The 27014-nt window shown below is 40.5% G+C and overlaps 3 protein-coding genes across 4 annotated transcripts; all 3 read right to left on the bottom strand.

Annotated features, from left to right (window-relative positions):
* Positions 1 to 968: 968 nt before the first annotated feature.
* grk7a (G protein-coupled receptor kinase 7a) lies at positions 969 to 6524 on the bottom strand. Its single transcript, XM_038719413.1, has 4 exons — positions 5928 to 6524; positions 4407 to 4862; positions 1647 to 1927; positions 969 to 1308 (listed from the first exon to the last, which is right to left on the bottom strand). Exons 1-4 carry the CDS (start codon positions 6522 to 6524, stop codon positions 969 to 971), a joined length of 1674 nt encoding a protein of 557 aa, XP_038575341.1.
* A 3284-nt stretch (positions 6525 to 9808) lies between these two features.
* Positions 9809 to 16653, bottom strand: fbxo36b (F-box protein 36b). Its single transcript, XM_038718390.1, has 5 exons — positions 16347 to 16653; positions 16066 to 16200; positions 12175 to 12283; positions 11249 to 11421; positions 9809 to 10752 (listed from the first exon to the last, which is right to left on the bottom strand). Exons 2-5 carry the CDS (start codon positions 16159 to 16161, stop codon positions 10351 to 10353), a joined length of 780 nt encoding a protein of 259 aa, XP_038574318.1. The 5' UTR covers positions 16162 to 16200; positions 16347 to 16653; the 3' UTR covers positions 9809 to 10350.
* Positions 16654 to 16908: 255 nt separating this feature from the next.
* agfg1b (ArfGAP with FG repeats 1b) lies at positions 16909 to 26711 on the bottom strand. 2 transcript variants are annotated; one of them, XM_038718387.1, is made up of 12 exons: positions 26386 to 26711; positions 23692 to 23785; positions 23287 to 23402; positions 22635 to 22773; positions 22325 to 22481; positions 22040 to 22147; positions 21302 to 21443; positions 21057 to 21136; positions 20859 to 20951; positions 20500 to 20658; positions 19282 to 19376; positions 16909 to 18455 (listed from the first exon to the last, which is right to left on the bottom strand). In XM_038718387.1, exons 1-12 carry the CDS (start codon positions 26550 to 26552, stop codon positions 18396 to 18398), a joined length of 1410 nt encoding a protein of 469 aa, XP_038574315.1. In that variant the 5' UTR covers positions 26553 to 26711; the 3' UTR covers positions 16909 to 18395. The 2 variants fall into 2 exon arrangements, with proteins under 2 accessions (XP_038574315.1, XP_038574316.1); XM_038718388.1 differs by having other exon boundaries at positions 16909 to 17831; positions 26386 to 26552.
* Between the last annotated feature and the right edge of the window lie 303 nt (positions 26712 to 27014).

Below are 27014 nucleotides of genomic sequence, written 5' to 3'. Positions count from 1 at the left end.
AACAAGAATAACAAGGAATTTCTTTTGAACTAACCCAAGTCTCTATACTCAACGACCACAGCAGTGGAATCATTTTCAGAATCTGGCTAGTTTGAGTTATTCACACTCATCTCAAACTAAGACAAGAGCGCCTTATTATCACAGTGTTTCAGGGCCGTGCACAGGGCAACCTGCACATTCCTGGTACAGGAATTTATTGCCCTACTCCTCTAACTTTTTCTCCCTCAAATGCAGCAATTAACTTATGTTCCTGCACTCATCTCTCTCCCAGCATCCCAGGGCTAAAGAGTCTCCATTCTCACTAAGTTGAGCCTCATAGCACCAACAGTAGAGCGACTCAGTGAGGAGGTGTTCAGTATTCCTAATATTCTGTAAAAGAAATCCTACATTTAAATTACTTACATTTTTGCCTTTCTCTCTGTGCATAGATTTCTCTATATACAATACATACAATCGCAACAATTGCTTTTTTAGCTTTTATAAAACTAAAATGTTGGACAGAGGGGAAAACAGCTGGATATAAATACAATGATATATATAATATTAAACACTAGAACTGTCTCTGTCACATGTAGAAACAGTGTGACCTTATGATGGCATCAATAAAGGGCATAAGATGGCGGGGGAGTGCCATGAGATGCTGTAACTTTCCCACAATCCAGTAGAGGTTGCTCTAACTGTGTTTCAAGGTTTAAAAGGGCCTTCAAATATCTACATGTGTGTTTGTTCCAATTTGTTTAAAACTTAATGTTGAATGTTTCCATTGCAAACACTTTTCAAAAATTCCTTTCTTAAACAGTTTGGATTTAGACACTTCTTCATAAATTAATATAGTATTCCTGGCTTGTGCTTGCCTCTTTCATAAAACATGATTCATCTTTTACATCAATGTTAATGTGCATCTGACTGAGAACACAAACAAACTGTTGAGTGTTATCACTGGTATATAATATCAAACATGCGGTTTCTTAAAGCACTATACACGTGCCGGACTTCTTTTCATCATCGCCACCTCCTCCACCCTCTTTCCTGTTGGGATCATTGAGCTCATCAAATAGTCCAGTGTCAATCATCTCCTGCTGCCACTGAATGGGCACGGCACCTGTGCTAAACTCCTTGAAGAACTTTTCATCATTGGTATCTAACTCGATGCCCTTGACGTCAGAGAACTCGGCAATGTCGCCGGTATCCTTTGCATAGACAACGTTGGGCTTGGGCGTCCAAGGAGGATCCACCAGCCCGGCCTCCAGACGGGGGAAGTTGATAGTCTTGAACCATTGGTGCTTCCTAGGATCCTCCATGTTGTTCCTAATGAGAACATTATACTTCTTCATCAGTGTTTCAAAACTACAGTGCTAGACAGAAGTGCCTTCATGGGTTTGTGCAACATTTTGGTTAGAGTTAGGGGAAGGCTTCCTCAGCTCAGGGTTAGGGTTAAGCTGCCTAACATCCATTGTGCCATGAAGATCTCTGGGACTAACGCTAAACATTTAATAACATTTAATAGATAAATTTTTTAAAATATTGAAATAAAATGGACACAGACACAGTATGCTGCTAAAAGTCAGAATGCACAGACAAAGCCACTGTATGCAAATATCAGGCAGAGCTTGCTTATAACTATACAGAGTAGAAGAACCTCTTACTTCATGCCAAGGCGCTCATCAATTGGCTTCTTGAGGAACTGCTGGATGATGTCCTTGGTGGCTGCATCAAAGCACTTGTGCTCCCACTTGGGTTCCTCGTTGAGAATGCGGCGCTGCACCTCCTCCTTCTCCACCTTCTCCTTCTTGGAGTCAGGGCCTTTGAAAGGTGTGTAGCCAGCCACCATCTCATAGATACTGCAGCCCAGGGCCCACCAGTCCACTGATGTCCTGTATGGAGTTTTGTTCAGGAGTTCAGGGGCCATGTAGGCTCCAGTACCAGCCTAAAGGAGAGAGAGAATGGTAGAAGGGGAAGATTGAATATGAAGTACATCTATAAATACTTTTATTTTATTGCTTTTACTTTGTTAGAAAGCATGTTGTGTTATGTAGGTGGAAGCAATGAATGTACAGACTTATGTGACAGTTCAGTGACATGAAAGATGCAAAGAGCACTTTGTTCCTGAACAGACTTATACAACAGAAAGAGGGTCTGGAAGGACAGAACACGTTTAAAACTGAGATACATAACCTTCATACGTCCCTAATGAAAGATAGTCACACAGGTTGGGTGCCTGGGTTACTAAAAGCTTTAATCTAGTCTTTGCCATCTTCTCTTTCTGTCTCCCTTTGTGTAACTTTCACCTTTCGCTGTCTTGCTTACTCTCTCACTTCTCCTCTCCCTCTGTGACCTCACACGCAGGCTCGGACCAGGAGCTTAATCCTAATGCTAAGCCTACTACCTGTCAAGTGTCGTGTGCGTCTACACACTGACAGGGTTGTCCAGCTTCTGATAAAAAGGGTGGCCATTTCTGGATGCTGTAGCCAGCAGAAATACGTAATACCCAGACAACACGTAGCCAGGCACACACACACACACTGCAAATTGGCATAGAGCCAAGAGCCTGCTCTTTGCTACTGTAAGTAAGTCCTGCAAACATCTTTTTTATTAGATCCATATGTTAGCACAAGTGAAGTGTCATATAGGCTTTATGAGGACTGTAGGATGTCCTTTTGTCGCCACTTCAATATGGTAACACCTAAAGACATGTATAATCTAGCATGACCTCAAACAATTCCTCCTGATGACACCACATCATTTAACAGGCTCGTACTACTTCTGCAAAAGTCATAAAAAAATTATGTAGACTTCTCTGTTCTTTACTTTAACAGGTGTGACAAGACTTGGCCAGAGATTTGTCTGAATAAGCTCTTCTCACTGATTAGTGAAGACATGATACTACAACTCTACTGACCAAACAAGTTTGTAAAACCTTTTTGTCTTAATATTTACTCCCAGTGGCTTTTTGTAACAAAGTTCTATTCTTCTGAAATGGGTGTATCTGATGGTGATCACTTTAACTTTATAAATAAAGAACCTGCACACTCCGGTCAATCAAAGGGGCAAAGCACTCGTTTAGCCCCTCTTTTTGTGTGTGTGATCACACAAGTCACAGAATGATCACCGCAATTAATCTGATCGTTGTTCAGGCATTTTTCAGCCCAGTTAAAGTCACCTTGTTTGCAAACTAACGTGTCTAAACATGTTCACCGTAGGTTTTTACCTGAATCTGTCAGTCTAATCAGGGACAGACTTGTGTAATGCCCACTAAGAGGATTAGGGGACCAAAGCCAGCCTGTAGGAGGTTAGCCAAGTCATTCTGGCTGGCTGAGGAGCATCAGAGTACTGGATAATGAGCTTACTAAAGGTTCATAGAGCCAAGAGCTTACTCTTTGCTACTGCAAGTGAATCTAGAAGAAAGGTTTAGTGCAGGTGAGGTGTAATATTTAAAAATAGAGGACAGAATATTTGAAAATAATGTTGTGTACACAGGGTGATTCTTGGACTCTTCTATCAGTATTTTTAAGGTTGTGGTCATTTTTGACAACACCTGAACAACATCTTTAAAGCTCAGTGAGTGATCTAAAAGGCTGTCATGGTGTCAACAGCCTTTACTTTTGTGTATTGTTGAAGGATCCTACATTAGATGCAAGAATCCCACTGTGCAGCCAATGTAATGTAACATCAAGCTAACCTCTTTGGTGACATGGTATCTTTTTACAGGCTACAGTCTTCGTAAAGTGTTGTGGGAATCCTTAGATTTATCGATTGCCACTTCAACAATCATTGGATCTCCAAGGTCTCTGAAATAGCCCCTACACAAAATGGTGGTTTATAAATGGCCAGGATATAATCTCACTGCTAAAGGATTGAATGAGTTATATAATGGATTCAGAGATTCTCATCGTACAGATCTTTAAGCAATCCTGTAATCCCTGTCTGGATTTAGAGTAAAAACCCCTCCAAGATTGACAGCCTGTCCAAGAGCCTCAGGAGTTCAGTTCAGTTTTTGGCTTCAACCTCATCTTCAGTTAAGTGAACACAGATAGGGTGGATATGTAGATGAGGTGTCACCCAACAAGCAGTGGTGTCTGTTTCTGTGATGTTTGATTTCGGATGTATGTGCCGTCCAACCAGATAGATGATGACTTGACTAAAATCTTGATGATTATTTAGAGATCAGTTGCACATAACAGAATCAGAGGAGGATCATTTCTTGTCCTTTGTTGTGTGCAACTTCAAAGACTTGGAATAATAGATGAAATGGCCCTTTAAGTCAAACATCTTTCACCACAGTGTAAAATCTTATTATGAGTCCCATGAGTGCAACTTAGTGCGCTTTTTTATTGTGTTTTAAGAGTAAAGATGCCGGCCTTTGCCATTTCAACTAGAATATCACTGTTGTGTGTCCCTCTACTCACCATCTGGGTGACAGTCTTTCCTGGAGTAATCTCTATTGCAAGACCCAAATCTGAAAGTCGGCACTGGCCTTGGCTATCCAGCAACACGTTCTCTGGCTTCATGTCACGGTATACGATATCCATGGCATGCAGATGCAGAATGCCGGTGGTGATCTGCGCTGTGTAGTGGATGATGCGCTTCATCTCAATGCCCTTGTCTACACCCTTGCCATCATAGCCCATGTTGTAAATGTGGTACTTGAGGTCTCCTCCATTCATCAGGGTCATGACAAGGCACAGGTGGGTCTTGGTGTCATAAGCGTAGCCCAAGTTGACTAGAAACAGGCTGTTGACCTTCTCCAAGATCTGCTTCTCCAACAGGGCCATCTTCTCACCCTTCTTCTTCTTCAGTCGCTTTTTACACAACTTCTTGCAGGCGTACATCTGACCTGTGTTTTTCACCTGAACTGCACATACCTGAAGGACGATAGAATATTTTGTTAAAAAGGAAGAATTTTTTGTAATCAATGTCCATGCAGTTATCTTTCGATTTATTAGAATCCATCTCCCACTGAAAAAAAGCGTGGTTTGCTGGTACCAGGCTGACCCAACGCTAGCATTGGAGAGCCACAGGAACCATTGTGCTACACTGATCAGAAGACTGAAATCTGACAACTTTTTGAAAAGATTAGTTATTGTAGCAGCCTTTCAAACAACATACCCCTTTTAACATTACTGTAATAATTCTTAGATGTCTAAACAGCTTCCTACACTTCTATGATTGTATTTATAAATTGCCTTATTTTCGGTTGGATTCTCAAGCTTGTTACTAAGATCTTGACTCAGAAAAGGGGTTCCTCAGGGTTCGAGTATGGGTCCTCTGTATGTGCATCTGGCATACAGGACAAGCACTCTCAAATCCAAATAATTATCACAACAATTTATTTTATTCAAGAGAACTCATACTACTACTTTTTTCTACTAATTTACACAATTACAGATCATTCATTATGTTCACATAGCAAGTTGTCTTTTAAAAAAGAGAGCACCAAATCTCAAAAAGTTTCTGTTAATCAGTATTTGAATGATCATAGCACTTTGCTAATGAAGATCACTGCTTCCTGCATCTGGCTTTGTATTACTAAATTTATGAAACCTAAGCCAGGATTTTCTATTGACTTCATGGGCACCTCGTGATTAAATCATTATTATTATGTAAGGTCTTGTCCTAGCATATCCTTTCTTATGTTTTAAAGCAAATGTATTTATGTAGCTTAGGGTTTTAAGAATGAAAAGGCATCAACACTGCACCACAATACTCTACTGAAGCACCATAATTACAATTCCAGATGATGTTGAATGCATATTCTCTTGTAATTTTTGCAAACATTATACAAAATATGGTAATACATTGTTACACCATCATACCCAGGAGCCTGGGGAGGATCATGCAACTAAAAGCAGTGTTAAAAGATAAATTATTTGCCATAACACATATTTCCACAGATTTTTGTAAAATTTTATGTGGATGCTCTTGCTTACCTCTCCGAAGCCTCCTTTTCCCAGAGTTCTGAACTCATAGAAGTATTTGTCATTGATGGGCTGTTTCTCATACTCTTTCCACTGGAGGAATTTATCAAAGAATGGGCTGCTCTGGTAATCTGTGAAGGGTTTGCCTTGTAGAAAATCTCTTACACCTTCCTGGACTTTACCTTTCATCACGTCCTCAAAAGTGGCATCTGTTACAGCCTTGCATTTGTCAGCAGGCTCCCCAGTAAGAAAGGAGAGGAAGGTCTTGGAATCAGCCTTGCAATACTTGGTCATGATGCTTTGGCGTGCCTTGTCTTTTGTTGCACCTTCAGCCAGATCCCAGTCATACATCTCATCCAGAAAATCAGCAGCAATCTTATATTCGGGGGTCTTTGACAGGAATTCACGGAAAAACCTTTTACCAATAGGCTGCCTTTCACAAAGCGATGTAAAGTCCTTGTCAATAGAACTTCTTATTGCAGCACATTGCTCAGGCTTGGGGAGAGACAAGCTGCGACGGCGCTTTTTCATCTCCTTGTCATCACCGCCCTGGGCTTTTAGGTAGGCCGTGTTGGCCACCAGGTTGTCCAGTGTCCCCATGTCACACATCTTGGCGGTTGTATGTGGTCTTTCCCCCCTAAGTGACTGGGTTCTTCAGTGGCTCCCCAGGGATACCCTCTTACAACCAGTGCTGCGTCTTTCAGAATGTGTGTCTGTGTGAGAGTGCTCCAGAGCCAGTGTGCAAATGAGCTCCTTCACCACCCAGCCTACCTGCAAACCTAAGACACACTGACACACCCAGTAATTACTCATTAAGAATTAAATACCAGGGAGGGATTTTGGCTTAAGGATCTTTGTGTGGCCTATTCAAGGATGCTGTGCACGGAAAGGGAATCATAAGCGGACTCTATCCTAAGAGGCTTTGTAGCCCTCTATATTTGTTCATGGTGTACAGTAGTCTCGGTAGTCCAATGGGTTCTGTTGACTATGCATTTAATGACACATGAGACACAGTAAAAGACACAAAAAGGCAAAACACCTTTAAAAACATAGCCACAGTTATGGAGGGTTCTTCAAAATTTGAATGTTGTTAGAAACTGGAGTAACATCGTAATGTTTGGTTGGGTATTTACACATGATATTGCAGCATAAAGATAGAAAATAAGATTGTATTTGGAGCCTTGAGCAGAATACTGATAACATATTGAGGTATCAATACAGTAAGCTATGGCTCTGCGATATGGCAAAATTCTCATCTTCTATATGTTCCTTCCTTCTAGTCTCAACAGAGCAATTACTTCAGAGAGCTTACACCTAATCTGTCTGCTTCTTTTTAAATTTACCCTTATTCATCAATGACTACCACCTTAACATGACAACAACTTTGAAAAAAATTCTAGCTAACATCTTTACTATTTTCTTTAAATCTTGTCCCCTTGTCACGTGTAAATACCTTCACTATAATAACCTTCACTATGTAAATACACATTTGGATGCATATTGATGCCTAAGATTTGGCTTAATGAAAGAGCACATTTGACCTAATACTTTGGGTATTTGCAAAATGTTTGAACTGGTCAGGGCATTATAATAGCGTACTCCAAAATACCATTTTACACATCACTGAGTCGTTGTTTTTGTTGTATTCCTACAGTACACATCTTTTAAACACCAGGTAACAATGTGGAATTGGTTGTTGAAATCAAGAGTCAACACAGAGGCTCAGAGGCTTAGATCATTGTGGCACAAGAGCTCCTCAACTGGTTGGATTATAAAAAGCTTGAGGAGCATGACCTCAATCATGTGACAAAACCGAGGTTAAACTGAGGACCTGTTACCTCGCAGTGATACTCCACACACAAAAGCAAAGCCAAAAGATTTCATGCCAATTTTTCAGGTTTAACTAAAACATACATTGGCTTTCTATATCAATTTGTAGTGTCATCATATTGCAAATCTACTATTAGACTGCTTAAATAATATATACTGTAGCCTATATTCTTACATAGTCAACATATCCATTTGCTTTTGCAGCTTTACTCAAATCAGGCAAGTGATCTTAATTTTTACACAAGCAATGTGATTAATTGGCATTTTCCTTCCTTTGTTGCTTTTGGCAGTGACCCAGTTATGGTGATGTAGGCTAATTCAGTAAGATAAACCTTGGATAATATTGGCTAATCCTTTCTCAAATTGTCTCAAGCTGTCAGTGACCTGCACAAGATCAAGGGCTTTGTGCTTGCCTTCAGAGAACTCCAGACTCAGACCTTTTGACTCACTGACAGAGCACTCCAGTTGGAAGTTGGTGAAATTTTTTTGGAAAGAAATCACAGCAATCAATAAAATTAGATCACAATTTCCTCAGAGAAATGTTGATTTTGGTTGAATATGTCCCTTAAAGAAAAAAAGAATAGTGACCGGTTACATAGAGAAAGGAAAGAATAGAAATACAAGCAGTGACCCAGAACCTTACACCTTATTATATTTCACCAAACTATTATTTCAAATTCAAAATTGCGTATAGAGGCTTCTTGCCAGTTTAAACTGTAAATATCTAATGTATCAAATGTCAACCATGTTGTAAATGGATCATAGTGTCAGTAAAGCACTTAAGCCTCCTGAGTGGATAAAATGAAGCCATAAGTTTCATCTTTAAAGGGGTCAGGGAAGGCAGCAAGAGGTAATCTGAGAGCTCACATGTCCCTCTATGAGTTTCCCATTCACTCTACAGAGGATCCCTGCTGAGTTATGTAACCAGCCCATCACACATGAATGTATGCTTTCACAAAATGTGTATGGAACAAGCCACAAAATATGGGATAAGGGAAATTAAGAGAGTTAATGATAAATTGAGCGGATGTACATGTGTAAGAGAAATTTCTATTTGTCTTCTTCTCTACTCGGTTTTAGATGTTTGATCTTTGAGCAGCCCGCTCTTTTAACCTTGGGAGGATTAGTCTGTCCCGAAGAGGGAGTAAAGGTTAAGATGAGTGAAGCATTCTTATTCGATCTCCCACATGGTCAGCTACATGGTCTTTATGTGCCTTGGCTCCATCCTCTTATATCCTCTGTCAAGCTTTCCACAATAGGAGGCAGTGGACGAAAAGCATTCCCAGTAGATTAGCGATGTGAATTACAGATCTTTGAAGGGAGCCGGATCTTACGGCTCCATTCCTGTCCGAGAGCCGGCTCTTTCGGCTCTCAAACGGCTCTTCATTTAGGACCACTTCTGTTGGTCACTGCTCAAGTTTTCTTATTTGTTGCGAGAAATATGCAACATTCGTCATCTGCAATACACTGAAATATAATACTGATTATAATACTGATTACTGTCATACTGATGGTTAAAAAGTGTTATGTCAAGAATAACTATTCTAGTTGTATAACAAAAACCACATCCTATTAATTAATTAATAAAAGTTAAAAAAAATAATTATCCAACTCTATACAGTTTTATCAGATCTGAGATCAAATGTTCTGAAGAGAGGAGATGAGCTCTCCACCAGATTACCACCTGGCAGTGAGTTGGATCAGATAGCAGGTAAGGCTTCCACACAGAGCAGGAGGACCAAAACGTTCAGATAGGGATACCTGATTTAGAGGGCTCGGTCCATAATGATTTCAGCTATCATGTCCCAAAAAATCATCAGTCAGGTGGGGTCTTAAATTGTGCACAGTCTGTGATTAGAAATACAACCCAAGCAGTTGCTGAAGAAAGTTGCACAAGTTCATAAGGATGTCCACATCTGGCTGGCATCAGGAACTGCAGATTCAGTAGGGTGGTACAGACAGACAGACAGACAGACAGATAGACAGATAGACAGATAATGAATAATGTATATTACAATAATTTATAGTATTTATAGTGTGCATACAACTTCTGGATCTAGAATATCTTTATTTATATCAGGTGGTTAACTCCATCCATCCATCGTCAACTGCTTATCCTGTGTACAGGGTCGCGGGAGGTGGTTAACTCACCTGCCACAAAAACAACTTATCATAACTTCCTTATTACAGTACATGCATATTAATTACGTGAAGCCACCTAATTAAAGTTAAGTGTTTCATTATTTTTGTCCCCTCAGGTAAAGTTGAGTCTCATCCTAAAGTGGCAAATATTGTACATAACAACTTCCATATTACAAGGAACAATGATTACATGCTACAGTTTCCTGTTGTAGTTTTCTATTGGTGTTATTAATGTTCACTAAGTCACAAAAGTCATGGCACAATGGACAAACCAATAAAAATGTCCCAAAATATCCTGCAGAGGATTGACAACTCAATAATCATATCAAACAAACATGAAAAAAATAATTTTACATTTGACAAATAAAAGATAATATTCTTCCGATACACAACTCATTTTGGGATGAGGAATGTGTATAAATGGCATATCAATACAACAGTAGGCTCTGCACTGCAGTCTCCTTTACCATTCGCTCAGTGCACTGTTCTGCTCTGGGACTGTGGAATCAGAGTCAGCCTCTGGTTCGGGGTCAAAGTCAACGTTACAGCAGGAGCTGGTATCAGTGCCAAGGCTTGGATCGGGAACAATGCCAGGGTGAGATTCCTCATCAGAAGTGGATGTTCGGTTTGTCTCTGAGCTTTCATCAGGAGATTCCTCCGCCTTTGTATCTGGGTCAGAGACCTGTCTTTCCTGTTGCACTTCGACCTTCAGCCTCCTGCGGCTGATCAACTTCTGCAGCTGTAGCTTGCTGGTGAAGAAGATGCTGCGCCAGCCAACCTCAAGCGCCAGAGATGCCACCTCAGCCGAAACTGTGTTGCAGCACCGCCGCACTGCCTGCTCCCAAAACTTCTCTGACCCACATAGCTGAGGAGCAGAAGTGAAAACTACAATAAACATAAGAGTTGATTTTGTTGCAAATTCCAATTTATAAAAAAATCTGAGAATAGAATATTACTTTAGATTTAATAACTGATGATCTATAATGGTTAGAGCCGGTGCCGATATTATCATCAAAGTAGTATTTTTAACAACAAAAAAAGTTTTTATTTGTAAACTGCATTATGTCATGGTCTATCTCATAACTACACATAACAAATGTTGTTTTGTTTATGTTATGTGTTTCTAAAAAGAAGGGGGGAAAAGGCCGACATATCGGAATATCAGATATTTAAAATCCTCAAATTTCAAAATCAGTATCAGTCTTAAATGTCCTATTTCGGTCGTGTTCTAATAAATGATAGACGAACAGAAGACAAAATGCGCTGTGGTAAAACCTTACATGAAAGACCTGATGTTTCTGATCTCAGAATACATTCATTTCGGCAGCATCTCTCTCCTCCATCTTCTCTCTTGAACTCACCTGCCTGAACCTGTGTGACGTTTGTCCAAGCTGACCCACATCCTCTAGCTCTAGATAATTTATTATCCGCAGAAGTAAGGCGTCAGACAGGCGCTCCAGATAATCATAATAGCCCTGGCACAAAGCCTTGGCGTACTGCAACATTTGATGACCAAAAACCATAGTGACATCTCCTGTGAAGAAAGCAATTATTTTAGCTCTCAGCCACATTAATTAAGTTTGTTCTCACCTACAATGTTCACAAGAGATACTCTGAAAATAGAGTGTTAAAACACCTAAAGCATTGTATAATAAAAAGCACACATTGGTAACTGTAGATAGAACATACTAAAAATGATTCAATATAGTATATAATCTTCCAGGCTTATCAAAACCAAGTGTAATTAAAGCCTTAATGATAAGTACCTATCCACAGGAGCTGAACAGAAAGTATTAAAAACATTAAATGTGTTTAATCAAAATTTAAATGGTACATGCCCTTTTTTTCACTTTGCAAAATAGACACCTGTGAACTGCCCAGTACTTAAACTGGCTGTACTTTTCCTGCTATGACAAGTTAAAATACCCTTGTTGAACCACTTATGATGAGAGAGCAGCAGATGTTTCTTAAGAACTTACTGATATGGCTTTTTCACAGCAGCCATTTTGACTTGTCATAGAAAAACCACAGGTCTTTTTGATAACCTTAACAATCTCTTCTATTGAATTGTCCCAGTAAGCCATGACATTGTGCCAGCATGTACAATAACAGGACCCTGAAACTGCAGCAGCTAATTGGAAGTCAGCCATCATTAATTTTATTATTTTAACTAGTGCTTTCCTGCTATGAAATGTCAAAATGTCCTCTATAAAAAACCCTATTAACCTCTTATAAGTTCCATCTAAAACTTCAGCTATAAACACAGTCCTAAATATGAAGTCCTTACCATGCAAGCAAGTGTCATCCAAGAAGTCCTGGTGAGACTCCCTCAGCTCCCCAGGCTTGGAGCCCCTGTCTACAGTTCTCAGGGATATCTTCCACCATCTCCATATCACCTGCAAATTAAATATTTAGCAGGCTCTTAAAACACACAGCTTTCTTCTTGAATGTCCCAATTAACAGCAAGTCCTAATTAATAACAGCAAGACACTAACGCTTAAGTTAGTAAATCTAAATCAGCACCGATTTAGACATTTCCGTTTAGTGTTAATGCTGTGTAGGGGAGGTGGTTGGAAGATTTTAGCTGTAAGCAGATATGGCTGAGGGGCAGCTGTGGATCAGCGTTAGAGTGGTCATCCACTAACTGGAAGGTCGGTCGTTCAATCCCCGGTGTTCCCAGGCTGCATGTTGAAGTGTCCTTGGGTAACAGTGACTAGAAAGGCACTATACAAATACAGGGCATTTACATTTAAGCATCATTAAGCTAGCATTTACATCACTAAGCTAGCTATTTCATGGCTACAACAGTTTAAGTTAGTTGTAACAACAATGAAAGTGTTCAGTTTTATTTATAAGTCTGTGTGAAGATTCTCAGTCATCCAGGTCACAGTTATCCAAAGAAGGTTAAAGTCAAGGGCAACTGGAGCAGGTGTGTTAAAAATTTGGTGTTGTCGCTCTCACACTCCCTCATACTGGTCACTGGAAGTTCAACAAGGCACCTCATGGCAAATAACTCTCAAATTGTTGCTCTACATAAAGATGGCCTAGGATAGAAGATTGCTAAGACCCTGAAACAGAGCTGCAGCAGAATGGCAAAGACCATACAGCGGTTCAACAAGACAGGTTCCACTCAGAACAGGACTCGCCATGGTCGACCAAAGAAGTTGAGTGCACGTGCTCAGCGTCATATCCAGAAGTTGTCTTTGGGAAACAGACGTATGAGTGCTACCAGCGTTGCTGCAGAGGTTGAAGAGGTGGTGGTTCAGCCTGACAGTGCTCAGACCATACGCCGCACACTGCATCAAATTGGTCTGCATGGCTGTCGTCCCAGAAGGAAGCCTCTTCTAAACAGGATGCACAAGAAAGCTCGCAAACACTTTGCTGAAGACAAGCAGACTAAGGACATAGATAACTGGAACCATGTCCTGTAGTCTGATGAGATCAAGATAAACTTATTCGGTTCAGATAGTGTCAAGCATGTGTGGCGGCAACTAGGTGAGGAGTACAAAGACAAGTGTGTCTTGCCTACAGTCAAGCATGCTGGTGGGAGTGTCATGGTCTGGGGATGCATGAATGCTGCCGGCACTAGGAAGCTACACTCCATTGAAGGAACCATGAATGCCAACATGTACTGTGGAATACTGAAGCAGAGCATGATCCCCTCGCTTTGGAGACTGGGCTGCAGGGCAGTATTCCAACATGATAACGACCCCAAATACACTTCCAAGACAACCACTGCCTTGGTAGAAAAGCTGAGGGTAAAGGTGATGGACTGGCCATGCATGTCTCCAGACCTAAACCCTAATGAGTATCTATGGCGCATAACAGCCACCAGCTCTGTGATGTTGTCATGGAAGAGGACTGTAATGCCAACCTGTGAAGCTCTGATGAACTCCATGCCCAAGAGGGTTAAGGCAGTGCTGGAAAATAATAGTGGCCACACAAAATATTGACACTTTGGGGCCAATTTGGACATTTTCATATAGGGGTGCACTCACTTTTGTTGCCAGTGGTTTAGACATTAATGGCTGAGTGATGTGTTATTTTGAGGGGACAGCAAATTTACACTGTTATACACTCACTACTTTACATTGTAACAAAGTGTCATTTCTTCAGTGTTGTCTCAAAAGATATAATCAAATATTAACAAAAACATGAGGGGTGTACTCACTTTTGTCACTACTGTATGTGACTAGTTTGTATCATATTTTGAACACATCCACTACAAAGCTCCAAGACACAGACAGACCATTCCCGGTCTCCCCTACTGCCAGTCTAAATGTATTTTCCTGTAGATTTTTCTCTTATCATTGTTTACTTGACTTTAATTTAGGTTTCTGCAGTCTTTCCATTCAAAGCACTGCTGAACTATTATTGGAAGTACAAGAGCAAGAACAGGAGAAAACCATTTCTAACTACCTAACTAGCAGCAGGTGCTGGTCATATAATCAGAATATCATCAAAAAGTTGATTTATTTTAGTAATTCCATTCAAAAAGTTAAACTTGGATATTATATTCATTCATTACACACAGACTGATATTTCAAATGTTTATTTCATTTAATTGCGATGATTAAAACTGACAACTAATGAAAATCAGTATCCCCTGAAAATTTGAATATTACTTGAGACCAATACAAAAAAAAGGATTTTTAGAAATGTTGGCCATCTGAAAACTATGAACATGAAAAGTATGAGCATGTACAGCACTCAGTACTTAGTTGGGGCTCCTTTTGCCTGAATTACTGCAGCAATGCGGCGTGGCATGGAGTTGATCAGTCTGTGGCACTGCTCAGGTGTTATGAGAGCCCAGGTTGCTCTGATAGTGGCCTTCAGCTCTTCCGCATTGTTGGGTCTGGCGTATCGCATCTTCCTCTTCACAATACCCCATAGATTTTCTATAGGGTTAAGGTCAAGTTTGCTGGCCAATTAAGAACAGGGATACCAGGGTCCTTAAACCAAGTACTGGTAGCTTTGGCTCTGTGTGCAGGTGCCAAGTACTGTTGGAAAATGAAATCTGCATTTCCATAACGTTGGTGAGCAGTAGGAAGCATGAAGTGCTCTAAAACTTCCTGGTAGACGGCTGCGTTGACCTTGGACCTTGGACCAGTGGACCAACACCAGCAGATGACATGGCACCCCAAACCATAGCTGACTGTGGAAACTTTACACAGGACTTCAAGCAACGAGGATTCTGTGCCTCTCCTCTCTTCCTCCAGACTCTGGGACCTTGATTTCCAAACATCAGAGAACATAACTTTGGACCACTCAACAGCAGTCCAGTCATTTTATTCTTTAGCCCAGGCGAGACGCTTCTGACGCTGTGTCTTGTTCAAGATGGGCTTGACACAAGGAATGCGACAGCTGAAACCCATGTCCTGCATACGTCTGTGCGTGGTGGTTCTTGAAGCACTGACTCCAGCTGCAGTCCACTCTTTGTGAATCTCCCCCACATTTTTGAATGGGGTTTGTTTCACAATCCTCTCCAGGGTGCAGTTATCCCTATTGCTTGTACACTTTTTTCTACCACATATTTTCCTTCCCTTCGTCCCTCTATTAATGTGCTTGGACACAGAGCTCTGTGAACAGCCAGCCTCTTCAGCAATGACCTTCTGTGTCTTGCCCTCCTTGTGCAAGGTGTCAATGGTTGTCTTTAAGACAGCTGTCAAGTCAGCAGTCTTCCCCATGATTGTGTAGCCTACAGAACTAGACTGAGAGACCATTTAAAGGCCTTTGCAGGTGTTTTGAGTTAATTAGCTGATTAGAGTGTGGCACCAGGTGTCTTCAATATTGAACCTTTTCACAATATTCTAATTTTCTGAGATACTGATTTGGGGGTTTTCATTAGTTGTCAGTTATAATCATCAAAATTAAAAGGAATGAACACTTGAAATATATCAGTCTGTGTGGAATGAATGTATACATTATACAAGTTTCACTTTTTGAATGGAATTACTGAAATAAATCAACTTTTTGATGATATTCTAATTATATGACCAGTACCTGTATATAACACTGAATTGTTTGCTAGCTACCGTTAAAGGAACCGTTATTAGTTAAGGTAACATTAGTTAACGTAGATAGTTAACGTTAAGCTAGCAACTCTGAGAGACGTTAACGGGCAGCAAACTTGTAGTTTTCCCCTAGAGTTCTGACAGTTCTTATTATAAATACTTACATCTGACTTGGTGACGGCAAAATGATAAAAGTTCTTGTTGGGCGGAGGGCCCAGTCCAGAGATTTCAAACAGCGGATCTGTTAACAGGGACGCCATGACGAAGTGTCTGCGTTGTCACGGCAACAAGGCTTTCTCCTACAAGGAAAGTTAATTTTAACCAAATAAAAAGTATAAAAACAAAACTATGTTACACAACGGCCAACAGGACAAGGTTGACTAGCTTGTGAGTTTGCAACTCGCATGCATAAAGTTTCATACTGCAAAAATCAAATACAACGTACCTCAAATCAATCAATTTGCCTCAGATTGATGTCAGTATTGACATCAATATATACTTTTCGCTCCCGATATCCACTGGTACAGTGCTTACTACAGGTTATACACCTTATTCACTTGATCCAATACATATTTTTTCCTTGCTTGTTTAATGCCTGTATGTAGTCTGTAGATGCTGATAATTTACTCTCTTTTAGCATCTCCTTTCCTCCAGCTCATGTTGACTGTAAATGATCATCTAGTAAAGCAGTACTCATACATTTGAAATAACACAGTGAATTTTAACATTTTCAAATTACCTAGCCAGCACTCTTTATATAAAATAAAATAAAATATAGAAAAACTATAGAAAGTCTTAGAAAAAGTATGTTGTCTCATGAACAGAAATTTGATAGAAATAATTAATAACATCAGCTAAACGTTTCGACCTGCACAAAGGTAGGATTAATTGCACAGCCTTGTTGTTGTTGTTGTAGTTTTAGCTTTGTGTACCTGATAAACTGGTAATGGAAAGTATTTATTCACCTAATGTTTTTTCCTAGATACACAATTACACAAACTCAAAAGTGTAGTTAAAAATCTTTTAATTTATTTATACATATATTATATATGTACACATTTACTTACCTATTCTTGTAAGAACAAGAAACACAAATTTATAGTTAGTCATTGGTGGCACAATTGAGACCCTAGTTCGGGGAAGTCCCGGGCTGATCGAGTAACGTAATAATCCCGTAATGAATCTGTTCTTTTCCCTTGCCTTATTTAAAGCAAACTGAAGAGAGCGCAATATTAGTCCTCATCCGGTTAACATCGGACAGATGTTAAGGGATTGTGGTGAATACAACATAACAAACATTTCATAGTTCAAACATTTTCATCAAACAAATCAATATTTTATTTTCGAATGTTGTAAATGTCTTGCTTAGGCAGGGTCTGGTAAACCAGCCATTCCCCTTCAAGAGGACCAGTCACTTGCAACCATGTGAATAACTTCTTCACTTGTTTTCAGTGACCCAATTTGGGTCACATCTACTACAAGCTTTCTGAACAGTCTTTCCTTTTGTTATAGTAAATACCTGAAATGTGCTCCTCTGAAATTTTCAACCAGCAGGAGAGAGGTTAGTGACAGAATATTTACCAATTTTTCCAATATTTTATGGATTGGGTAAGGTAACAGGACAAAGAAATAGTCATCATAATGCCTGCGCTTCTTGTCTCTTTCCTTCATTTGTGCTCTAGTAGACACACCTGTCCCTTTACCTGGTAGGCTAAACCATGTGAAGTTTGTGCAAGCCTCATATTGAAGGAGCTGCCCTTTCAAACAAAAACTCTACTCTTTCTTCACAATTTCACAGATATTGTTAATATTTCAAAGGATGACGAACAGTCCAGGATGCTGTGTCCCACCCACCTGCTTGGGACGTTACTCTAGTTTAAAAAAGAGGTGGGTTTGGTTGCTTTGGGTTATAGGCAACTTGGATCTGGATCTGTAAGACAATAAGAGGACATTTTGCACCTTAGTGCCTGTATAGTAGCAATTATTCTAAAATATCAAAAAGAAATCCCTTTTGAAAATGAAATACCTGCAACATCATGGTTGCTTCAACCACTGATCAAGGATTTGGATGGAACCCTGTTAATAATCTTAGTGTATATACCCTTACCAAGATACATAGAAGTAGATACTATAGTTTGTAGTGGGGGGGGGCCCACAAGGTGTGTGTATACTCACCCTTGTTAACTCAGTCCTTGTTATACATAACATGTACTTAATGATTACAAATGATGATATGCACAGAGCTTACAGTCATAAACAAAAAATAAAAAGCATATAATGTATTGTATATAGTCCAAACATTAAATTTCCCTCCATAACAGTCCCTTAGTCTTTTCCACTCCTTCATAGTGTTGTAAACTTTTTTTTCCTGAAGAAAAATAAAATCCGAAAATGTAAGTCTTAAAAAAAATGTACTGCCTCTAATTGCATGAGGGAACGGTGAGTTGAATATGTGCTGCATGCTGCCCTCTGGTGGCGAGGACTCGGAGCTGTGCTACAGGAAAGGGTTGGTGGAAGAACTCCCTGAAGGAAATGTGCTGGCTGGGGCTCCCGCCTGAAATAAGTGAGGGAGTCAGCATTCAGACACTAACAGAAAACATTACTGCTGTGAGACAATGATCCCATTCATATTAAATGTTACAAATGGTCAGGTTTTCAGTGAAATCAACCAGTTCAATTGTTTTCTTGAAGGGGTCATATTATGCTTTTGGCTGTTTCCATTTCTTTTATTGTGTTATTTATCTTTTCTGTGCATGTAATAGGTGTGCAAAGTGAAAAAGCCACAAAGGGAGTTACCATGTCCCACAGATAACACTGCTCCTGAACTGCCTTAAAACAGCTCAACTGTAGTCCAGCCTTTGCTTCCATAATCTATCTGCATCACTATGTAACACACGTCATAATGCTCGCCTAGTGGCTAATGTGGTACGCCCTCAAAAACGCTGGTGGAGAAACACACTGAGCTGTAGTACACACTGTGACAAGACATCCTCCTGCTGCCTTAATCAAGGTAAAATTTGTTACAGATGAATAACTTACCATTCTGAAACTCTTGCTCCTGTCCATGTTGCAAAGCTGGCTTGGGAACATGTACAGCTGAACCGAAGCTGTGGTTACCAGCTAGTCAGGACCCGCCCTACTCTGCTCTTTGGCTAGCCCTTAACTAGCAATTACTATAGAACTAGCAAAAACTATAGAAGTGAGATGCTTCACAAAAATATGGTGTTTTTTTGAAAATGAAACCATGTAAACCTTTGCTAAATAAAATTATGAACCTGAAAATGAGCACAATATGACCACTTTAAGCTGATAAAGCCTTTTCCATAGTATATCATTTTTTCACAGTCGTGTTGGGAAAACAAAAGACAATGCATGCTCACCATGAATGGGTTATTGGACATGCCAGGGCCAGCCATGGGCTGCCCAAAGGGCGTCATGGAGGGCTTGTTCTGACCGTAGACTGGGAATGCAGGGCCTAGGGGTGATACAGGACAGGGATTTACAACAGGTATTTAATTTTAACTGTTGTATCAACAGGCCAAAAAGAGTCAAAGAAAAACATTATTTTTTTTACAATGAACTAAATTATTATAATAAGTTTATTGGGACTGTAAAGAGGAGGATGGGGGGGGGGGGGGGGGGTGTCAAGCCCCAGCGTGTCAGATTGTATTCAGGTATGTACAGAGCCTTATGAGTGATGTCAGATTTATTCATTATGTTTCTGGTCCAGCACTGGGTTGCACCAGCTATGTGTAAGTTCTCTCCTAAGTTAGGGCTAAAGGTCAACACTAGAGGATTAGTAACTACTAGATAGTTTGCAACTAACTAAAATTAGTTGCACCATGAATAATTAACTAATTAATTACGCATGACTTAATTAGTTTAGACATAAAATAGTAAATAAGGCAAGTGGCCAATCAACAATCAAAGTTATTTGAAAGTCATGGTTGGCGTGTGCATTAGCTTTCTGGCTGGCATGAGCCACTTGGCATTGTAGCACATCATAGTAAGCTGTATGAATAATGAAATATCAATAAATTAGGTCTCTACTGGATTACTGTGTTGCAAAATGACATGCAATTAATGAAAAATGATGCTACGTGGCAGAAAAACGGCTGTTTTGCTGTTAGAGAGTATAATTATGTGACATTTAATGATTTACACCTACCCTGGGGCAACTATTATATAAGTAGTTGTTACGTAGAATTATGTTGTAACTTATCTCAGTGGTGCAACCACTTTTTATCTTAGTAATGAATAAATTACAACTTAGTAAGAATTTACATTATAACTAGGCTAAGTTTGAACTTACACACAGCTGGTGCAAAAGGCTGCAGAGCTTTAACAGAGCAGAACGCCCAAAGCTTAGTACCCTAAATGCAACCTTTTATCACTGTGCAGTAGCTGCCACTGACAAGTCACACTTTTAATTTTCTGCTGCTAGACTTAAATGCAATTTCTAACGCAGAGGGCCATCATGTGGAGAAGATTACATATAATTCATGCCGAGGAAAATTCTGCAGGTGAGCTAAGTCACTGACAGTTACTGCACTGGCGGAACAGGGTAAGAGCACAGAGGGATGTGGGAGGCCACTAACCATTAGACTGAGGGTGGTAGGCCCCAGGTTGAGAGTAAGGGATGGGGGCCTGGCCAGGGAATTGCTGCTGGAAGTTTCCGCTGAAACTGGTCGGCAGGCAGTAGGAAGACGCATTCCCAAAGCCAGCAGGCATGCTCATAGAACCAGTACCAAATGAGGCTACAAGACACACGCAGCATGTGTGTACACAAATGCACACACACACACACACACACACACACACACGGAGAAGTAAATTCTAGATACTTCAAATCACAAAGCTACATGGCAATGTAACTGGGTTACATCAAAGTAACACAAATGCCTAGGTAAAGAAAATGCACGATCTTAAACACACTACATTTTAAATGTACACACACCTGCAGAAGGAGCTCTGCCATTGGTCTGGAAAGGATTGGTGGCCATCTCCGGGGCCACGGCTGCAGCAACGAAGGGATTTGTGGATGGGACAGCTAGATGAAATACAGGAGTAAGTTGCAAAATGAGACTTCGAACTACATGTAAAAATGAATTTTCCATTCTGTGTGCATCACTGTAGTAGCAATCACTATTACCACCTCCAAAGCCAGGCTGCATGCTGGGTAACACAGGTGGATTCTGAGCTGGCGATGAACTAAGCACTGGTCCAAATATGTTCCTGTAATGAAAATGTAGAGATTTAATGTTTTTTTAATGCACAACTCATGCATTAATTAACATTTACAACTGTAAACATGTTGCCGACTTTCTTTTAAAAAAAGCTGGGTTAGTAAAATATTACTGTGTGTGTGTGTGTGCGCGGGCGCCTGTCTCAGTCTCTCACCCCTGCACATTGCTGCCTGTTGACACAGTCGAGCTGAGCTTGTTGTCCAACTCAGCCAGAGCAGCATAGCGATCCTCTGTGCTCCCTGTGTGGGACTGGGTGGTGACGGCACTAGACATTGATGGTATTGGCACACCTCCCCCTTTCAACACATTTTTGAAGTAGAAAATAAATAAATAAATAAATAAATAATACTCAAAGATCACGTGCCACATGCATATACATGCACAGTCAAATAACAAAAAGACAAAGAAGTAACTAAATTATTAAGTGAAAAGCTTAAGAGCTTAAAGTGTGAGGGAAAATTTACAAAGCTATTTTGTAAAATAAGCACAATGTGAGATTCGGGGCCAAATGTCCACTAGGTGTCTCCCTTTACAGCACTTTTGCAAGGTCTTTCTTAAATTAATTAAAATTGATAACAATTGAATTGAAGGATGTATCCCGTGTGTTTCCAACATTGATAACAACTTAGCTATTCTTAAGTGCTAACTTTGCCGAGCATTACTTTAAAAACTTGTGAAAAAAGTGAAATGTGCTACAATCAACCAACAGAAGTGATGACCACCACATGCTCTCAGCATCTATAGAGCATTGCTGGATACAGAAAGGGCTTGCCCAGTGGACACAGTGGATTAAGTAAGTAATGAATAAGAAAATTAAAAAAAATACTGAGGAGAGGGTGAGAGTGTGTGTGTGGACAGGCTGGAGGAAAGACAATGTTGGGGATCGGGGTACCTGATGAAAAGGACTTTGAGGGAGGTGACGTGCTCAGATGGGATGGAATTTCAGTGTTTCCAAATGCCTCAAAGTTGGCAAAGTTGGTATTTGAATTACCCTGAGGTGCTGCAGCCATACACAAGGAACAATTAACACAGGCACACTGAATGTGGAAATAAAAACAATGGCAAATGGGAAATGCATGGGATGATGGCAAACCAAAGGCTACAAACTGCTAAATATCTGTATTAGTCTGAGTGAAATGTTGGCCAGTTTGTGACCTATGAGGGAAAGCTTGCTTACCCGACTGGCTTGGAAAATGTGCAAAGTTGGCAAAATTGGTAGAGCTCGAAGTTTGAGTGGGTGGAGCAGCAAAGATATCGCCTCCTAGGTCTGAGAGCAAGTCAAACTTCTTCTCCTGGGCGGCACTGTGAGCCTGGGAACGACCTAGCCCCGGAGACTAAGCAGCAGCAGGAAAAACAACAGGGTATATATAATTCTGCAATACTCTACCCCGCCTATATATAATATACTTCTCTCCAACCAAATACCAGAAGACATCATTGGTGGCTATCGAATGGGCAAATGGAGGCTGAGTGTACATTTCTGTTACCTGGCGCAGTGGGGTCTTGTTGAGCTGCAGGGTCTTGAGAGGTTGGACTTCTGGGGTACTACCAGTGCTGCTGGCTGAGGAGCCGGACACAGAGGCCTGGACACTTGATACTGCCCTTGCCTGGTCTGGGGGAACATACCTAGGCATTCAGGAAAGAACTTTATTAAAAAAGGGAAAACAGAAAGCTTTTTATAATACAATCCCATCTGAGCACTATGTGAACATAGTACAACAAATTAGTAATTATTAATTTGTTTGGTGCAAAGGAAGTATTTCAATGTCATCAAATGGGATCTTGTTTGATAAAGCACAGTTGTAACAGTTAAAAGTTGTGTTCTCTTTCCACCAACACTGCAGCAAAAGAAGAAAGTGACACGCAGACATAGGAAGTCCTAGACAATGAAGAGCATGCTATCAAACTAAAGCATATGGTTAACCAAATCCATAATTGCAAAATGTTTTTTGGCAGAGATAGCACTTAACTCTCAGCACTCTTTTGTGTTCTCCTAAAATATTGCTTAATTCCACCATTTATACAATGTCTAAACGTAGGGTGAAGAACTGAAATAACTATGGTCATAAAAGGTTGCTGACAAAGGTTTTTATTTTTGCCAAAACAAACAAAAAAAAAGAATCAATAACTTTATGTTACCATCGCTTCTTTTCGTATTTTTCCTGAAGGAACTCTTTTACTTTCTGCGGTTCCCGGAAATCTGGAACAACCAGTGTCCTGTCGTCATAGAGGCCCAACCAGATGTGTTTACAGACCTACGGGGGGGCAGAGGAATGAGGAGAGTGGGAGGTAAGGAGGGGATTTGGATGGGGGTAGTGGCAAAGCCGGAAGAGAGGTGAGAGAAGGCAAAAGGGAAGGGGGAGGGGATGATGAGAAATGTGAGGAAAAAAAAGTAAGGAGAGAGGAATGCCAATAAAGTTAACTGGGTTCAAAAAAATGCCAGCATGCCACCTCTGAATACAGAACTAGACAGGCTTGACTAAAATAATGTTTAACAATGTGAAATATGTTGCTGAGCCCTTTGGTGTAAAGTGTGCATGATACCTCATTGCTGTGTTTCTGTAGGAACTCTATCTCCTGATGTGTGAACGTGGTCATAGAGATGGACTTCACTCTGTGTGGGGGATTCAGTCCTCGCCTGTGGGTGGAGGAAGTATATGTTAACTGAAGAACAAGAGAAGCAGGAAGCGACCTAGTGCTGTTCATGTGAAATGAAACAAGCAAACAAAACAACCCAACAAAACAACCCAATCCTAGATACACCAATACATTTTCCTCTGAGAGGGACACATGAGTATTTTAAGTGTAAGTATGAACATTTGACAGACATTTGCAATGCAAATGCAAACCCACAGAACATCAGAGGGAAGCATTTGCTGCTAGTTAAAGGTTTCAAAGTCCATAGCACTTATAGTATTTGCTTTAAATCTCAAGGAAAGTAATACCTTCCTGTAAATTCATTCCCCAACAAGTTAATTCAGAAATATTTGAAATGGGTCTTATAGCAGATCCCAAATACACTTGTTAATGTTTCGTTGTTTTAAAACATTTAAATCACAGTTTTTGACGTGGATCCACAGTAGAAATACTTGAGTGTTAAAGTTAAAACAAATCTCTCAAATTGATCTAACCCAAGTACAAATATAAAACACAAAATAATGAATTGCATAAGCATTTTGAAATTTGTGACTTACAAAAATCATACCGTTGAGCCAACTGTTCTAAGAAGTCACATAATGAGCCAAATTAAAATGAACTGTGTGTAATCAAGGTGGGACAAGTGACATGGCTCTACCTACGCTAGTAAATAGAAGGTGCAGCAGCTAGTTTGTTGGCAAAAAGCTTAGTCACAAAGAAAGTTTTACAAACAAATCTGTGACAAGATTACTGAATTATTGCTTGTTTATATAGCACAAACTTACAAGATTGTACCAAGGGGTCTTATCCTTCAACCCTCAACACTGATAAGAAAAACAATCCACATAATCTTCAGAGGTGAGGTAAATCATAAAAAAGGTTAAATGGCCTCAAGGGGTCGGTGCAAGAGAGACACCAGCAAGAAAGGTAACCAAGATTTTGTTGCGAAAACGGTAAATTGTGCAGTCAACAACTGTTGCTTAACCAGTTGCAGCCTTTATGGCAGATTGGCAAAGATAAAACCACTGTGGAAAAAAGAACAATCACATAACATGTGGGCTAGTGTTCACAACAAGGTATGTGGGAGACTCTGAAACAAAGTGGAAGAGGGTTCTATGGTCTGATGAGACCCAAACACACCATCACTGGGGGGTGCTGCTGCAGACATGACAAGGCTTGTGAAAGTTGAAGTTAAAATGAAGACACCCAAGACAAATCCTGGTGGAAAACCTGATGCAATCTGTCACAGGAATGACTAAACACCAACAATGTTAATGTCCTGGTGTGGTCAAGCCAGAGTCTAGACCTCCAACCAAACCAGAATTTATGGCAGGACTTTAAAATTGCTGTTCACTGCAACTTGACAGAGCTTTCAGATTTTTGCAAAGAGGACAAACCAGTGTCCTGCAAAGAATCAATGCGGTACTTGTTGCCAAAGGTGCCTCTAATCATACTGACTTCAAGAGGGTGAATACTTGTGTGTTTTGTACTTAATTAAGATGATATGGTAGAAGTTTGACTTTTATTTGTCAATTTTTGTTGCTCAATTAATCCACTGTGATTTAATGAAGCAAAACAAACAATGGGGTAAACATATTTTTAAGCACTGTATTTTAAAACTGATGTTAGCACTGCCTTCAAAAGTTAGTTATAGTTATTTCACATTTCCTAATTGACGTCCTACTCTCATTCTGTACGGTTTAATAATGGATATGTGCACAGACTCATAGGACTGGAGAGAATATGCCACAGGATATGATCTTATCTGTGTCATAGCTCAAATGCTGATTATCTTAAATGCATACCAATATCCAAATCCTTATAGTGGAGCCACACACACATACACACACACAAACATAGACTTAGAATTAAAGGTTAAATACTTTATACAGCTGCAATACACTGGGTGGATGTGGCCTTGCAACAACTTCCCTGACAACACATTTAACATGCTGACAGCAAAATATGCTGAAATGTTTGCTTTCATATGAGTAACTACATGTGGGCAAGCAGTTAACATATTGCATAAATCCTGATTTCATCACCATGATAAGAGCTTCTGGGGAACAAGAAGTGGTTTCACCGACCCACTGCCCCACTTTCAACTACTTCCCAAGTTAAGAGACCCACCTTGCTCCGGCTTATCTAGGGGTGTGTGTTTGTTTGCAGCATGACTTGTCGGAGGTCCAGGTTAAGTTCAGAGTAGAGGAGGTCCCCCTGCGACGGGTTGCTTTTTAACAAGGCTGGTGAAACATTTAGCTGTCCGGTATGTGGACCTACAGTTGGGCGTGCTAACCTTGACCACTGAGACATCCCTCACACTCAGCCTATGACAACACGTCTTATCACACTGGAGTAATGCTGTAACTTAAACAAATCAAACTGCTGACATTACCCGGCCCAACCCAGCGGCCTCGGAGGAAGAACCGAGGGTGGCGTTACCTGTCCTGACTTTAACGCTAACTTAGCTAACGAGCTAACGGTACCGCCAAGTCAGTGGTGGTACCAAACACATCCATGACCGACAGCGGCGCCTTGTCCTTGCCTGGTAAGACACTGTAAACAATAAAGACGACACTTTATCCCCAAAAGGAAACTTACAGGATCCCGGAGCAGGTGGTGCAGACGAAGGAGCCCACTGTCATGTTGACATAGGTCGGGCCGCGCTGGTCGCAGTCGAAGCATTTCCTATTCGCGGGCAGGCTAGTCATTTCCCGGAGCATCTTCAGATGAGTCTCCTCCTGCTTTCGCTTCGCACTGGTCGCCATGGCCGAAAACAGCGGGTTGGTTATCACCGGGAAGGAAGTTTGGTGAAGGGACCCGGGACAGGGCGTCTTCAGGGCGAGGCTTGACGCGTGCGACGGCGGTGGCCGGGCAGACACCTTGCCTAGAGGTCTGGTGGAGACTGGGAGGCTGACAAACGACTTCTTCTGCACGGCAAAATTGAGAAACAGGCCGGCTCCACGAGCACAGGCGCCATCTGGTGGCTCGGAATCATGCCTCGTGCGTTAATAAACAATAACGTCCTGTTTAGATACACTTCAGAGCAAATTACTGAATAAATTGTGCTGTGAAAACAGTACACAACCACATCACACAAACATATCAATTGACATATTATTTTAATTTAAAAAGGAATATACATATAAAATATAAAAATATGCACGACACACAGGACATTCTGTGTTTTTTTCAAAATAATATACAATGTTCTTCACATGGATTTAAAC

This window comes from Micropterus salmoides, unplaced genomic scaffold (genome assembly GCF_014851395.1).
Source record: "Micropterus salmoides isolate LMB-PRFRI ecotype aquatic unplaced genomic scaffold, ASM1485139v1 Ms_hic_scaffold_14, whole genome shotgun sequence".
NCBI lineage: Eukaryota > Metazoa > Chordata > Actinopteri > Centrarchiformes > Centrarchidae > Micropterus > Micropterus salmoides.
This window is presented reverse-complemented; position numbering and strand designations above follow the sequence as displayed.